The sequence below is a fragment of the Leptodactylus fuscus genome, chromosome 1 (assembly GCF_031893055.1).
Source record: "Leptodactylus fuscus isolate aLepFus1 chromosome 1, aLepFus1.hap2, whole genome shotgun sequence".
In the NCBI taxonomy this organism is placed as follows: domain Eukaryota; kingdom Metazoa; phylum Chordata; class Amphibia; order Anura; family Leptodactylidae; genus Leptodactylus; species Leptodactylus fuscus.
In genome coordinates this window covers 294858385-294874644 of record NC_134265.1, presented here as the reverse complement: position 1 = coordinate 294874644, position 16260 = coordinate 294858385, and the positions used below count along the sequence as shown (strand labels likewise).

General features: G+C 42.4%; 1 protein-coding gene across 5 annotated transcripts in view; it reads right to left on the bottom strand.

The window, feature by feature from the left end:
- The window catches only part of CLCN3 (chloride voltage-gated channel 3), a 51366-nt gene that overhangs the window by 15676 nt on the left and 19430 nt on the right, over positions 1–16260 (bottom strand). For all 5 annotated transcript variants that reach the window (XM_075258201.1, XM_075258230.1, XM_075258220.1 and 2 more), the window contains 8 exons: positions 11443–11600; positions 10928–11027; positions 9834–10021; positions 9597–9719; positions 3597–3803; positions 3010–3090; positions 1884–2429; positions 792–978 (listed from right to left, as the gene is read on the bottom strand). In XM_075258201.1, coding sequence (XP_075114302.1) covers positions 792–978; positions 1884–2429; positions 3010–3090; positions 3597–3803; positions 9597–9719; positions 9834–10021; positions 10928–11027; positions 11443–11600 — 1590 coding nt within the window. The remainder of the gene's footprint in view (positions 1–791; positions 979–1883; positions 2430–3009; positions 3091–3596; positions 3804–9596; positions 9720–9833; positions 10022–10927; positions 11028–11442; positions 11601–16260) is intronic.

Sequence of the window (16260 nt, the reverse complement as noted above, 5' to 3'; positions counted from 1 at the left end):
CATATAGACACACAGACACACACATATAGACAGACACACATATAGGCACACACACATATAGGCAGACACATATAGACACACACATATAGACACACACACATATAGACACACACACATATAGACACACACACATCACCATTCAGAGTCATCAATGAGCAGTAAGGAACGCCTCCTCTCACAGTACAGTGCTACAGACGCTACTGTGAAGAAGGGTGTTCCTGACTGACTTTCAGACACGACCTTCTGACAATGAAGAGTAACGGTAGCAGCACAGATAGCTCTTCACCGGGGGCACAGAACGGGAAAGCTGAGTCATCAGCAGCAGCCTCCCCTGCTCTCACCTCCCCCTGTGTACACACAACACACAGTGCTCAGTGACTTCCCAAGTGCTCCGTGCTGGCTAATTAGCATATTATAAAAGCAGCCTAATTCAGAAACAGCTGGGAGAATTAACAAATTAAAGGTATGTCTGGAATAGCCTTTCTAAAGGCTAAGCAAATATATGTTTAGTTAAAAATGAGTTAACCCAATAATAGAATCCTTTAATGAGTTAACCTAAAAGATAACCTTTCAGGATACAAATGATCGCACACGGAGAACAATAAACTGCTAGAAAGGATTTGATAAATAAATACAAACAACATACACGTATAAATACAACTTATGTATGTGTGTAGAGCAGCTCAGTAACTGGACTACAGCTTCTTCCTTCTTTCACCATCATTGAATTGTGATCAGGAGCAAATCAACATTTTTTTGTCACTTGGCAGGGGGAAGCGGAATCTACTTACCCAAACAAGCTGCTGCTCCAACCATGGCGTACAGTCCAGGAGTGATACAGTCTGCTCCCACCTCACACCACTGCTTGAATATAAACCAGTCATGGTGGTAATATGCCAGCTGTTCCACAGCAATGCCAACAATTCTTCCTGCAATTGCCCCTATGGCCATGCTTGGGATAAACAATCCTGAGGGCACCTGCAAGCAAATGGCAAACACAAGTCACCTTAGAGATGCAATAGTGAGAAGTGAGAGAACATTAAAAAAGCTACATGGAGGTGACAGAAATCACTTTTCACAATACCATTTTTTTTTTTTTTGCTAAATAAAAGTCTCCTTCTGCACCAGCAGTTTTCACAATGTGCTTCTCTGAAGTGGCAAATTAATGTAGTGCATTTGATGTATTGCCCAGCCCTACATTCCAGTACAAGAATAAAAACTAAAACGGACTGTGATGCTAGTGTGAACAAAGGCCTTTTCTTCTTTAATGTAGTGCTTGTCCAGCTATTCAGAGGGTCTGACCTATGAAGTGACCACTAGATGTTCATGAGGAGCAGCATGAAAGGCATGATCATGTGATGCTCAATAACAGACTCCTGTTCTGCGATTAAGATACATTAAGGCAGTAGGAGTGATGGGATTGGCTACGACCAAAGCTGAAACATGAAACAGGAAACATACATGAAAGAACCTCTCAGTAATATAAACTACCATCCACTCTCAAGAAAGTATATAAACACAAGAATCCTTAATATTTATCACCCATCCACTAGAGGTGGGTGTCCGACTACTCGGACAGCACCAATATCAAAGATGGAGGTTCCTTCCTATGGCAAGGAGCAGCTTGAATGGGGCAATACTTGAGTAGTGCCCCAGCCTGCACACAAGACCCACTGATAGCAGATATAGGATATAGCCATTGGGTTTCTTTCATTTGGAGGGGCAGACAGAATATTAAACGTTCCAGTGCTTGTTCTCCCACATATAACAGAAGAATAGGAAACCGCTGTATATACAAGTTCTAAAATATAACTAAAGGCTCTTTAAAACACATAACTAGAAAAGAACAGCCGAGTCATGGCGGGCTTTCTTAAGTGAATTACCTTGATGCCAAATGTAAACACAGTCATAACGATCTTGAAGACAAGCGCCAAGCATAGCTGCCATATGGCTGAGTATACCCCAGTTCCAGCAGGCCGGTCTGGGATGTCGTCCACAATCTTGCTCCCATTCATGTCATTTTTGTAGTCACATAGTGAGGAGGATTCCAGGGGTCCGCAGTCTGTGAACAGTTCTTTAATCAGCTGACTGGTATTAAACCGTGTATATGGATTTGGAAAGGCAATGACTGCAGTGATAGCAGCCACCACAATAACCTCAAGGACTGGGTACTTTCCAAATTTTGTCGTCTTGCGACGCCGGCACCAGGCAATGTTTGCACGGATGAAAAAGGCTCCCCAAAGTCCACCAAAGACACCGAGCAGAATAAAAGGGATAAGCTCAAATAGGTACCAAGGGGTGTGATATTCCACATAAAAAAGCACAAGACGGCTGTTTCCGAATGGGTTAATCGACCTTAAAATGAAAGCGGCCACTAAAGCAGCAAAGAAAGATCTCCACAAGGTCTTCAATGGAAAGTAGTAACTGACCTAGATGAGAAAATTAAGAGACAAGTCGTCGTGTGACAAAATGGAGACCATACCAAACCTAAATACAATGTTACCCTTCTGTTTACAGAATCTACATATGGAGATACAACCACATAGCACCGGCATACAATTGGGACTTGGCTCTAATCCATTCTAGGGAATTTTCCATGGTAGTCTGCAGTTACTTACTAGTACACGTTACCCCCACTGAGTCCCTCTGATAAGCTTGTTATTGCAGACAAGCCTCAGAGTAATGGATAAAAATGTGGAATTATAACAGCTGGTGGCTTGGCCTCATTCACACTTTTATATTTATAATATGGCGATTAACCCCTTGACAACCAGATTCGATTCTAAACCAGGATAATGTGTTGCTCAATGTAGCTATTGGCTTGCTTTAGGCCGGACTAGTTGTACATAATATAGGTGACATTTTTGGTACATACAGTATATTAGGGTTTAATTTTCATTTTCATTATGTAGACAAAATACATAAGAGAGAAAATCTACTGCGGTTTTAGTTTATTCTCTCTTTTACATCGATTTAATAAGGGCTACAAAATAATCTGAAATGTCTCACCTCTTCCAAACTAAAAAGGACTCCACCGATAGGAGCCCCAAACGCTACAGAGACACCGGCTGCTGACGCTGCTGAAAGAACCTACAAGACAAACAATGTAAATACGCTATGTGATAATATACAGCAAATAAAACAACAGTCTGTACTAGGGCGGTGTAGTCAGCCATGGGGGAGTATTTATATGTATGCACGGGTAGAAGTCACAAGGATTTAATCATATAAACCTTTATTAACTGATCCATTACAGAGACACTTTGACACTCCAGCTATTGTAAAACTACAACTCCCAGCATGCAATACTTGCTCTGCTGTTCTTGGAACTCCCATGGAAGTGAATGGAGCATGTTGGGAGTTGTAGTTTCACAGTATCTGGAGTGCCGAAGGTTGCTGAACCCTGCTATTAAAAATCTGAGAAGTTAATATTTAGCCTGTATTACTATGTAGAATATTCCCAACACCTGCGTAAATTCAGAGCACAGTCCCAGAACTATAGCAGATAGAAAGTCTTACCAAGCCCTGGAAAATGTGAATAAATCCTGTCAAGAGCCAAAAATACCTGTTGCCATAGTTTATAGTACATGACTCACCTCCCTTTTTTTTGCTTCGTTTGTGCTGTACTTAGGAAAGAGGTAGGAAAATATATTTCCACAGCAACAAGCTACATGTACCAAAGGTCCTTCCTTCCCCAAGCTTAGGCCTGAAGCCACAGCAAGTACCAGGGTGATGGTTTTGATCATTAAAGTCCACTTTCCCAAATAACCTCTGATGATGAAGCCGCTTAAAATGGTTTTAATCTGTATGTAATAAAATAAATGCAAAGATTAATAACATACTTCTAAATATGGAATAGGAAACATATATACAAGTAGTGTAGGCTGGGTGAATGCATATATTTATTTTATTCATTTATTTATTATGCTTACTTGTATAGCGCCATCATATTCCACGGTCCCATATAGGGCTCACAATCTACATTCCCTATCAGTACGCACAGGGAGAACATACAAACTCCTTACAGATGTTGTTCTTGGTAGGATTCAAACCCAGGACTCCAGCGCTGCAAGGCTGTAGTGCTAACCACTGAGCCACCGTGCTGCCCAAAGGAATATATAAAGGAATAGGATGCCTACATAAACACATACTAAGTGGAACTCCTCCTATAAAATCCTAGCAATATGCCACATTTTTCGGACTAGAAGACGCACTTCCCCCCCCCCAAATTTGTGAGGAAAATGGGGTTGCTTCTTATAGTCCAAAGGTGGACTATAAGGGGGGTGGAGGAGCGGAATCGCAAGCATCACCACGCTCCTGCAGCGGCAGGAGTGTGGCGATGCTGAAGACCCTAGCAGCTAAAACCCTCCCCGGCATCCGCTGTTCTGTTACAGTGGATGCCGGGTCAATAAGGATAATGGCGGCCGCTCTACTTCAGAGAGGTTGCCACAGCAACCGGGTCTCTGTTGTAACGTACAGCGAAGACACCTAATGCCCACGATCACAGTATTCTCTGATCGTGGGCATAAAGTTCCCCCCAAAGTTTAAAATCAGGAACGGTCCCATTCCTTTAAAGTTGCAGGCCGGCTCCTGCGTGGCAAGGTTGCAGGAGCCGACCTGTCGTATTACACCCGGGAGCCTACTGAAAGTTCCCAGGCCTGTCGTAGCAATATTACTATTGCGGCTGCTCCATCCGCAATAGTAATGTATAGAATCTCCCATAGACGGCAATACACTTCTATTGCCATCTATAGGACTTGTAATCAAATGATTGCAGGTTCAAGCTCCCAAGGCGGGGGCTAATAAAATAGTAAATATTAAAAAAAAAAAAAGTTTTTGAAAAAAATAAATAAAAAACAAAACATCTAAATCACCTCCTTTCTCTAGAATACATAAAAAAGTAGAACATTACTGTGACACACATACACATGGGGTATCACTGTGTCTGAAAGTGCTCGGTCTACTGATATTTTTCCTGTACGGCGAACATCAAAATTGCCAAACCGCTGTGGTTTTTTTCGACGTTTTGCCTCTGATTTAAACAAAAGGTAATCTAAGCAATTAGACATTTCCCAAAGTGGTATAAATAAAAAGTACACCCAACCCCGCAAAAAAAAAAAAAAAAAAAACGCTCCATGCATCCCCGTACAGCTGCAGGGTCACCTGTCAATGTGGCCTTGCAGCTGTTGCAAAATTACAACTCCCATATATTAAATATTTATTATCTAAAACCTAGGTGTGTCTTATAGTCCAGTGCGTGTCATAGTCCAAAAAATACGGTAATCATTATCTACAAATATGATTAGTATGGTTGTGTGCCCAACTATGACTATATTGTCCATGTGGCAGTTCTGGCCAAATGGGTTCAGAGTACAACGTGTCATAATATGTATCACTGATTCAGGTGCCACAATAAGATATAGATAGGTCTTAGGATTACCTTGTACAGTAACCGTACGACTTGGATCAATAGTATACCTGTAATCATCTATTTATGATGACATTTATGTGGATTTCTGGATTTCTACCTTTTATAGAGGGTGGAGATGACCAAGTGCATTCAGTTTTGTAACATAGGAGAGCGCAGCACAAGGAAATAAGTAGCAACTGAAAAGTTACACTACTAGCAATGTCCTTGTTAATGTAAGATATGAACTTACATCATATTTGGCCTTTCCTAACAAAAGGGGTTGTCTGGCCCTAAATTTATTTCTCCTTCCAATGACCTATCCATAGGTGGCAGACACCTTGACTCCGCACAGATCATCTGTTCTGGCCACATCTGGGTACTCTAGCCACTGGTCAAGTGAAAGGGGTCTTATGGACAAGTCTAGTGTATGTACTGGGAGGACATACACTGCTTTAGTAGACACATTATAACGTTAGGCTCGGTTTACATAAAGTGTTTTTACGTTTCTTGATGGCAAGAATAACAGTTTGCAGCACGATTTTGGCCCGGAAGGCTATTATATACCAATGGGATTCACAAGGATATATGTTAGACACCCAGGAATTGGGCATAGCAGTCATGGCTCCATTATAAACAGGATTCAGATAGAATTAAAACAAAGCAGGTACATTTATCCAAGTAGTTTAGTTTGGAAAAAAAAAAAAGTTTCTTGCTTCGTATGGACATGATCGGATCACATTCTTGGCAGCATGTGGATACTGCCTTAGGTTTCAGATGGGTGTAACGCAGTCATAGTTTTATATTAATATGTGCCTCTGACTTTACAGGAAATCTATCAAAGCAATTAAATGTAAAGATGCGTCACTGACAAACTGTTCTGGTCATAAAATGGTTAACCTGGAAAAAGTTACTACTAAAATTTTAAAAAAAAAAAAAAGACTAATGTACACATAATAACAAAGACCTGTTTCAAGGAGGTAAAAGGATGAGATCTGTTCCTATCCCAGCAATAGAAAACCCCAATTTTCCCATCAAGCGTAACATGGAAATAGAACTATTTAGTAGACATATTACACTTCATTGTATGTTTTTCATGCATATTGAATATTGTGGAAAAAGAACTGGCATGCATTTCTTATGGTCAAACATATACCGTATTTTTCGGACTATAAGACGCACCTAGGTTTTAGAGGAGGAAAATAGGGAAAAAAAATTTTGAAGCAAAAACTGGTAAAATATTTAATATATGGGAGTTGTAGTTTTGCAACAGCTGCAAGGCCACATTGACAGGTGACCCTGCAGCTGTATGGGGACGCATAGAGTGTTTTTTTTTTGCGGGGCCAGAAGTACTTTTTAGTTATACCATTTTGGGGAATATCTATTTCTTAGATCACCTTGTATTGAAAAAAAACCCGGTGGTTTATGATATATGATTTTCTACATTTATATACACTCACCGGCCACTTTATTAGGTACACCATGCTAGTAACGGGTTGGACCCCCTTTTGCCTTCAGAACTGCCTCAATTCTTCGTGGCATAGATTCAACAAGGTGCTGGAAGCATTCCTCAGAGATTTTGGTCCATATTGACATGATGGCATCACACAGTTGCCGCAGATTTGTCGGCTGCACATCCATGATGCGAATCTCCCGTTCCACCACATCCCAAAGATGCTCTATTGGATTGAGATCTGGTGACTGTGGAGGCCATTGGAGTACAGTGAACTCATTGTCATGTTCAAGAAACCAGTCTGAGATGATTCCAGCTTTATGACATGGCGCATTATCCTGCTGAAAGTAGCCATGAGATGTTGGGTACATTGTGGTCATAAAGGGATGGACATGGTCAGCAACAATACTCAGGTAGGCTTTGGCGTTGCAACGATGCTCAATTGGTACCAAGGGGCCCAAAGAGTGCCAAGAAAATATTCCCCACACCATGACACCACCACCACCAGCCTGAACCGTTGATACAAGGCAGGATGGATCCATGCTTTCATGTTGTTGATGCCAAATTCTGACCCTACCATCCGAATGTCGCAGCAGAAATCGAGACTCATCAGACCAGGCAACGTTTTTCCAATCTTCAATTGTCCAATTTCGATGAGCTTGTGCAAATTGTAGCCTCAGTTTCCTGTTCTTAGCTGAAAGGAGTGGCACCCGGTGTGGTCTTCTGCTGCTGTAGCCCATCTGCCTCAAAGTTCGACATACTGTGCGTTCAGAGATGCTCTTCTGGCTACCTTGGTTGTAACGGGTGGCTATTTCAGTCACTGTTGCCTTTCTATCAGCTCGAACCAGTCTGGCCATTCTCCTCTGACCTCTGGCATCAACAACGCATTTCCGCCCACAGAACTGCCGCTCACTGGATGTTTTTTCTTTTTCGGACCATTCTCTGTAAACCCTAGAGATGGTTGTGCGTGAAAATCCCAGTAGATCAGCAGTTTCTGAAATACTCAGACCAGCCCTTCTGGCACCAACAACCATGCCACGTTCAAAGGCACTCAAATCACCTTTCTTCCCCATACTGATGCTCGGTTTGAACTGCAGGAGATTGTCTTGACCATGTCTACATGCACTGAGTTGCCGCCATGTGATTGGCTGATTAGAAATTAAGTGTTAACGAGCAGTTGGACAGGTGTACCTAATAAAGTGGCCGGTGAGTGTATACTCTAGCGAAAGGAGGTGATTTAGAACTTTTATTTATTTAATTTTTTTTATTATATATTTTTAAAGCTTTTCTTTTTTTTTTTTACTATTTTATTCCCCCCGGGGGCTTGAACCTGCGGTCACTTGATTGCAAGTCCCATAGACGGCAATACAACTGTATTGCCGTCTATGGGACATTCTGTCTATTAGTATTACGGCTGGTCATAGACCCAGCCGCAATACTAATACAGCAGTGACAGGCCTGGGAGCCTCATTAGGCTCCCGGCTGTCACCCGAACAGGTCGGCTCCTGCGATATCGCCGCGCAGGAGCCGGCCTGCAACTTCACAGGTGCGGGGCCGGTGGGGACCGGACCCGGGGGAGAAGGGGCCGCCGATACTGACCCGGCATCTGCTGTACTAGAGAGGCGGATGCCGGCGAGGGATAGACGCCATCACAGGTGCCGGGGCCTGAGATATCGCTGCATGAAGCCAGCGGCGGGGGGACGGAGGAGCGGAATAGCATCGCCGCTGCTGGCTTCATGCAGGGCAGAGGAGCGCAGCGATGTCTCAGGCCCCGGCGTCTATCACTTGCCGGCTTCCACCTCTCTATTACAGCGGATGCCAGGCGCCACATTCGCACTATAAGACGCACCCTTCTTTTCCCCCCAAATTTTATAGTCCGAAAAATACGGTAATTACATAAAGCAACAGGAAAGCCGAGACCCCAGGTATAAACACTAAAGGTATGTCCACACAGGTCTTATGAAGCCAGAGATGTTCAGCCATGTTTGTGCTTGAACTTTGTAGTTTTAAAAACTGCTCTAAATATTGCATTTTTGGTAAGAAAAACCTGCCTGAATTTCCCCAATTTCACCTGGTTTCTGGTTTGCAAATGGTGAAATCCATGGTAAAAAACAGCATTGAATCGACCTGTATGTTTTACACCTGCACTGCATGTTAGTTTATGCTGTAGAATTTTTCTACAGTGTACAAATTAATTTTATTAAAATTTTATCCACTTCATCCATACTAGACATCTGCAGCATATTCGTCCTGGGTGGACATCCTCCAAAGGGAGGCTTAAAGGGATTCTACCACTAAAACACATTTTTTTCTAGTTACCACGTCGGAATAGCCTTTAAAAAGGCTATTCGTCTCCTAACTGTGGAAGTGCTCTTCGCCGCACCGTTCATTCAAAATACTGGTTTGAACCGGTATGCTAATTAGTTCTCTCGCAGTGATGGGGGCGTCCCCATCGCAGGAGCAGCGATGGGGGCGTCCCCATTGCAGCTCTAAAACCGACCGCAGCGCCGCCTCTCTGGTCTTCGGTGTCCTCCCCTTGCTTCTTCAGCGTCTGTTGGACGCCTGCGCAGTACGCTCTGTTCGGCGAAGATTGCCGAACGTACTGCGCATGCGCGAAATTGCGGTCCCAGCCATAAATGTGTTTTAGTGGTAGAATCCCTTTAATTCTGAAAAGATGACGCTTCTAGAAGGTGCAGAAATTAAAGAATACAGTAAGGAGTTCAATATTCTACTCACCTCTGGTATTCCTGAGCCACAAGCGTATGGGGCAAACACTTTTACTAGACTGACTGCTAAAAAGGCAAAACTCAGAGCCCAGAAGATGTACATTATGTAGTTCATAATATATGATCCAGGGCCCTGCAAAATAAAACAGAAACAACAACATTATAACAACTGTCCAAATCTGGTAATGTATATGATCTGCTGGAATGATATATGAAAAAGCCCTAGAACTGCATGAATCCCACCTACCTCTGCCTGGCCTATGATGATATCTGCCCATGTATTCCACTGAGGGCACTTGTCTCGTTCTTCGAATGTGGCTTCATCTGATACCCAGCAGCACTGTTCATGGTTAAACCAAAATGCAGTCATGCAAATTCCTTCCTTTAAATCTGCCATCCAGTCTGCGGCAATGTCTATCAAGCCAGCCAGGGCACCTGTGGCACAAAATCAACACATTTAACACTATAGTAACATAAAACTGATAAGAGAAAATGTACAAGTAACCTAAAATATTATCAGGGAACATGGGTTCCCTAATACCTCCAGTAATCACTTATTCCCTATCCCATGAAATAATAATAATAATGATAATAATTTTTTCCTACAAATGCAGTTTAGTGTCATTGATTTGGACTATGTGGACCATAGAAACCAATCTACATGAGCTCCTCACTATAAAATAAACCACTACTGCTCTTCTCTCACAGTCTCCATTCAGATCACGTTCTTTAACATCCATTTAGCATGTCAGTTTAAAGGAAAGGATGAAACAGGATGACCATTCACTTACAATGTTGAAAAAAAATGGACAAGCATACGACATAGTATAATAATCTCTATGTAAACAAATGGCCAACCATCCTCATCTGTTTAATAAAACCGTTGCAAAAAGATGCAAAAAAAACTTGAGATGAAAGAAACCTTATAAAAATACAGCTGTACAATCTGAGTACAGTCACTAACCTAAGCAGCCCAAAGATTTAAAGGGGAGGCATTAAAGGAGCTATTTGGCCCCAACTGCACATGTCATGCTGATGACCTATCCACAAGAGAGGCAGTTGGATCAGCTGATCGGTATAGGGTCCACATCAGACCCCCACATATCACATACTCATGGTCAGTACGAAATATGCATTTTGAGTTAGACAACCCATTTAAGAACATATTTTCATCCCATTATACCAATAATTCAGATGTGGTAACATTCACTTCTGTGAAAACACCCAGGACCTGTACTGGAAATATCATCTCAATAAAAGCCTTTTGCAACTTGAAGTTACACACGTCTGCAAATATCAAAGTCTGTATAAAGTGACGTTCATGCATCACATGGACATTACCTGATGCTAATCCAGTTAGTGTGACAACCAGCCATCCTGACCAAGCATCATAGAGGCTTTTTGATAACTCCCATGCAGATTCCTTTTTCTTGCTGTTTATCTAGTGGGAGGAAAACCAAAAACTTTATGGAATATATGCCACACCTACAACACGGACGGACACAAACTTACATTCTGCACAAAGTACAGGGACTGGACTACAGAGGACTGGGGTTATGGTCTATGATGATACCCCCTTCAACTGTTTGGGACATCTGGAATATTGACTGAGTCTCTGGGATATAGATTCCAAATAATGTGTGAGTCCTTATAAAAGACTGGACTCAGACATATTACCAGAATATGCCACCAATGTCTGATAAGCAGGAGTCAATGACTATTGGTGAATAGAGGTGGACTCTTACAACCAACCAGTAGCGTTGGAATAAGCAGTTGTAACCACTCACCTCTATATCGGTTAAGATAGACAGGGGACAGATAAACGTAAAGCAAAATACATAAACCTGGTTCCTTACCCTTCTATGGCGTTCCCGGTCTTTGCACTTCTCCCGCACCCAATCAATGGTATGGAAATCATCATATGTGCCCACCCCTGGAATAGGCTCATCCAACAAGTCCAGCAAGTGAGTAGAGCTGCTGACAGCGCCCCCGTTTGTCATGGTATAGTGGGTTCCTATAAAACAATACACAGTGATTTATTAAGGGGTTACTACAATATATCATATACAAGCCCTGCTGACGATGCAAAAATAAGGCTACTAACATAGAGATGTAGACTGAGGGAAGGCAAAGTTAGACATTTCTACCCAAAGTACTAGTCAGGCACATTGTTGTACACCTCGGCTGACATAATATATCACAACAAGCAGGACTGTTACATCAAGACCAGTTTTGGGTGAAGTCAGAAAAAAGTTACCGACTCTGGCATCAAATTAAAATAAATATTAAAATGACATTATGCAATTCTAGATTTTGTATGATTAGATACATAGTTTGTTACAGATGTATTTAGGAACTCAGTCAGTTGCATTTTACTGAATTGGAGGATCTCTGCCTATATAGCTGTATAGTGGTCAGCCATTTATGAAGGAGTTGGACTGAGTCTGCTGTGGGAATATAGAAGAGTCAGAGGTTTGGCCTTCCAACTCCACAGCCTTAGGTAAAGAGCAACTGATGAATTCTATTATAAAAGTGAAGTGTTTACGTGTTTACATATAAATGGCGTCCACTGTAGCTTTCTGCCAGCGTGGCACAGAAATAACACAGGGCACCAGATCCCAGGGAAGATCCCATAGCTTTCTATGGAATGTTTTGCCCTAGAGGTGGCAGACCTGCCGGAGATAAAGAACAGGTTACTGGCAATGATATGTCTGACTCTTTGCCAGGCCCATGCCCTATTTTAATATGCCAGATGCAATTGGGACACTGGGTGTCACCGTTCTGGAATCAGTTCCCTTCCTCCTTTTCTATAAGACGTGAGAGGGAAACTACAACAGACAATGTGTATGTGATCACACCCTTTATGTGATCACACCTTTACTGATACGCCCACTTAGCACAGTAATCTTCATGCGTTTCCCATCAGTTCATCTATACCATTCAGATCCCATCTATTTCATTCTCTACCATAGGTCATGATTGATGAACTTGGACATGAGCGACTGACTGAAGACAACGTTCAACAGCAAAGTGATAGTGGGAAAAATGGCCCATCTCAGACAGTGGACGGAGGCCCTCGAGACTTGAAGTCAGTGGGGCACAATGCCAGTCACAACTATTCCATCTACATAGAACGTACAGGACCACAGCATTGTTTCAGAAAATTGGGCTGTGATCCAATTCTAGCCGCCCCAGATGTCATACTGGTGGTGCTCACATAATGCACATGATGTGGTTTTGTGTTTCTATGGGACCCTTTTGGAAGGGAGTCCTCGCCTTGGAGCATAAAGTCAATAGGGTTAGAATAGCACAAGATCCTAAGTATTGTCTGTTACCTATTGGGAGAGGAGAGAGACATGACTACAGGGTATCATACACTAGGTATCACATATTTTAGACAAAGTCAGAAAACTCCTAGCCCAGCAATGGTTACAAGCTAAGCCATGCACTGTGAGGGGACTGATCGCTAAACTGAATTTTATGACTCGAGAGAGGGAAGTCTAAATGAAAAGAAAGGTGGAGTCGAAATTGGAATCAATGTGGGGACCGTGGCTAGACGCCCCGGAACTGCCATCTCCCTTCTCCAGAGCTTTGTTGAAGGGGCATTCCCTAGCCAAGTGATATGATGAATGAGACTATGAATAAGACTACTGCTGCAATTAGCAATAGCAATTCAGCAGAAGGCAAATGTAAAAGTGTTTCACCTATAATTTCCCTTTCATTTTGAAGCCACTCTTGGCTTTGGTTCCAAAAAATTGTTTTTGCACATATAGCCTCAAGCTTAAAAGAAACTTCTCATTTGGATCCCAGAACTACGCAGTGACAGGAAGATTCTTATTCTGCAGAACAGGATTACTTTATTTATATATAATCTCAGTCAGCAGCAACCTCCAGATAAACAGCCAAACTGGAAGGAAGTGAATGGAGACCAAGGAATGTATATATTTACACACAAGTCACTAGGAAAGAAAAAACAACCAGCTCTAAATATTTCTCACAATGGTTTAAGAACATCTGAGATAACAGGAAAGTCACAATGCTCTCCAGGCCAAGGCGTCTTGTGGCCTTATCTTTACCTAGCACATGACAAGACTACCTGCTGGCTATAGGACTCTTGGCCCTCTACCCTACTAGAACTGCCCTGTAAATACACAAGGTTAATCATTACCATTAGTAAGATGTAGAGTAAAGTTCTGACAGCCACATTCACATACAGTAGTGACACAAGTGACCCATGTGCACACACACAAATGGACAATGACTACAGTATGTCCTGCACATATATCACACAGTAAGGCGACCCACCAAACATGACAGGGAGGTTTCTCACAATGAAGCCAATATATAGTGAAGATAGAGAATTTGTAGGAAAAAAATAAATCAGACACACACAAATATAAAACATTTTTCAGGTATATAAGGGGAGGGGGATTTACTAGGCAAAATTAACCCCAATTCTTATGCAAATTACTTCAATACCTTGGTTTATATAGTACGAAATGTATGGCATACCTTAGACACACCTTTCATCCAGACACTACAGGGCTTCTATCACCTTTGTGGAGAGTTGCAGGAACACAACACTACTGCAACGTCCAAGGTTTTTAGTGACACTGCCTAAATACACTGAAGACTTTCCCCACAGTGGTCTCAGTGCTAAATATGGTGCTCAATATAAGTGCGGTTTTATGAACTTTTCATCTTGGTGGTGACCATGTGATGTCTGTGAGGGGACCTAATTGGCAGAGCCTCTGACCACCAAAACATTGTTTACCGTGGACAACAGCAGACTCCATAACTATAACTCTTATTGCTGAAGCCAGTGGAGAGAAAAGTCCTCTGTACATGACTTTTCTCTATGCCAATTCCTGGCGCTTTCGCCAACGGAGACTGGCACGGATGTGAACTTCGCCTCGGCTGCCAATGGTATACGATCATGAATGCCGGAACTTTCTATGCTCTCGAACCAAGCCAGGATTTCTTTACTGTGGCCACGTTAATCTGCTTGCCTGATAACCAAGATCACAGACAGTTCCTGCATTCATGGTCATATCCAGTGGCAACCAATGAAGACAACAGATGTCACCACCGTAATGGCTCGAGACAATTATACTCTGCTAAATGCTTAACTTCATTGTGTACAGATTTAAATATGGTCATGTATGTGGGGAAACCCTTTAACCTCTATACATGAATATCAGATTGGTGTCAGTGCCTGTCTACCATCTGACTGTCTGTGTGGCTGCTGCGCCGCTTTACAGTCATTGTTTACCACACATTTATGCAGTGGCCTAGTAGTGTAAGTGAATTATGGCCACTTATTGCCCTGGATCCACCAGTAATTGGACGATAGGGCTCCGAAAGGCCCCTAAGGCTTCCTTGTGAATGGAGCACCAGTGTACTTGTGTGACCAGCGCTCCACTCACGAGGAGGCCTTGTGGTCTCCACAATTCTCTACAGAAGGGATGGGAATAACATTCAGCGGACCCTAGAAATGAGGAGAATAAGGAGAGCTTTCCATGATCTCTTATATGTGCTGTGCATTTACAAAAAAAAAAAAAAAAACACCACACACACAAACTGTATCTTGAAATCTTTACTTCAAATGTTTTATTCCAGCTGCCGGATCCTGAAAATCTACCTAAACTAGTACATCAGGTCAGACATGCCTCACATAGCTGAAGTGCAGGAAATGGAAGACAGTAAAATAATAAGACATTTCTACAGCTCAGTACTTGCTGGCTTTATCCATACCTCAGTCTGGTTTCCTGTACTAGCTGTGGGGATCTCTAGGCCTTCAATCCTCACATTGCTTTTATATTCTAAACACTACATGCAGGTGTAACTTTAAAGGGAGTCTATCAGCATTACATTGGTGATAAACCTAATCACAGTATATTGTAGTGCTGCTTGTGCACTTTCCAAATATGCCTCTGTCTTCAGGCTCGGAGCCCCATGTTCATGGAAATCGTAGTTGTATTAATATGTAAAGCCTTGGCTTGACTGGGCCTTGGCCTCAGCTCTAGATTGCCCCATTACATATATGATTTTTACATGAAAATGGGGCTCTAAAGCTGAATAGCAGAGGCATATTTGTAAACGGAAGAAACCTCTACAAGGTATTGGGGTTACGTTTATAAACAGGTTACTTTTGACAGACTCTCATTAAGGCTAAAGGCACACCATGGGGGGAGAGGATTTTCTTCAGGACTTTCTCTAATGTTTAACGCTTTATTCTGCCTTGTTTGTTTACGCCTCAAAGAGTAGCTTTCATGTCCTGTAAGGCAGGGGGTATTATATACTATAGCAAACTGAATTCAGCACACTTTCTGCTTTGCTGATATCTTCCCCCATTGTAGAGATATCAGTGCCATTGGTTTTGCATCATAGCTGGGTGGCGAGAAAGAGACCCCCCCCCCCCCCCCTGGAACTAGAGTTCTGGCTTCAGTTAGGCCACATTCACATAGCAGGGCCGGTTTTCACACACCAAAGACTCTTATTAACAAGACGTGGCGGTCTTAAAACCCATGAAAGTGTACGTCTATCCACATGGTTACCTTTATGTCTAGCAAAACTAACAAAAGATAGAGCAGGGCAGTTGTTTTTTTGACAGCCATGATAAATGGTCCATCAAAGAGACAGCCATGTGAATAGACCCGTAGACATTCATGGGC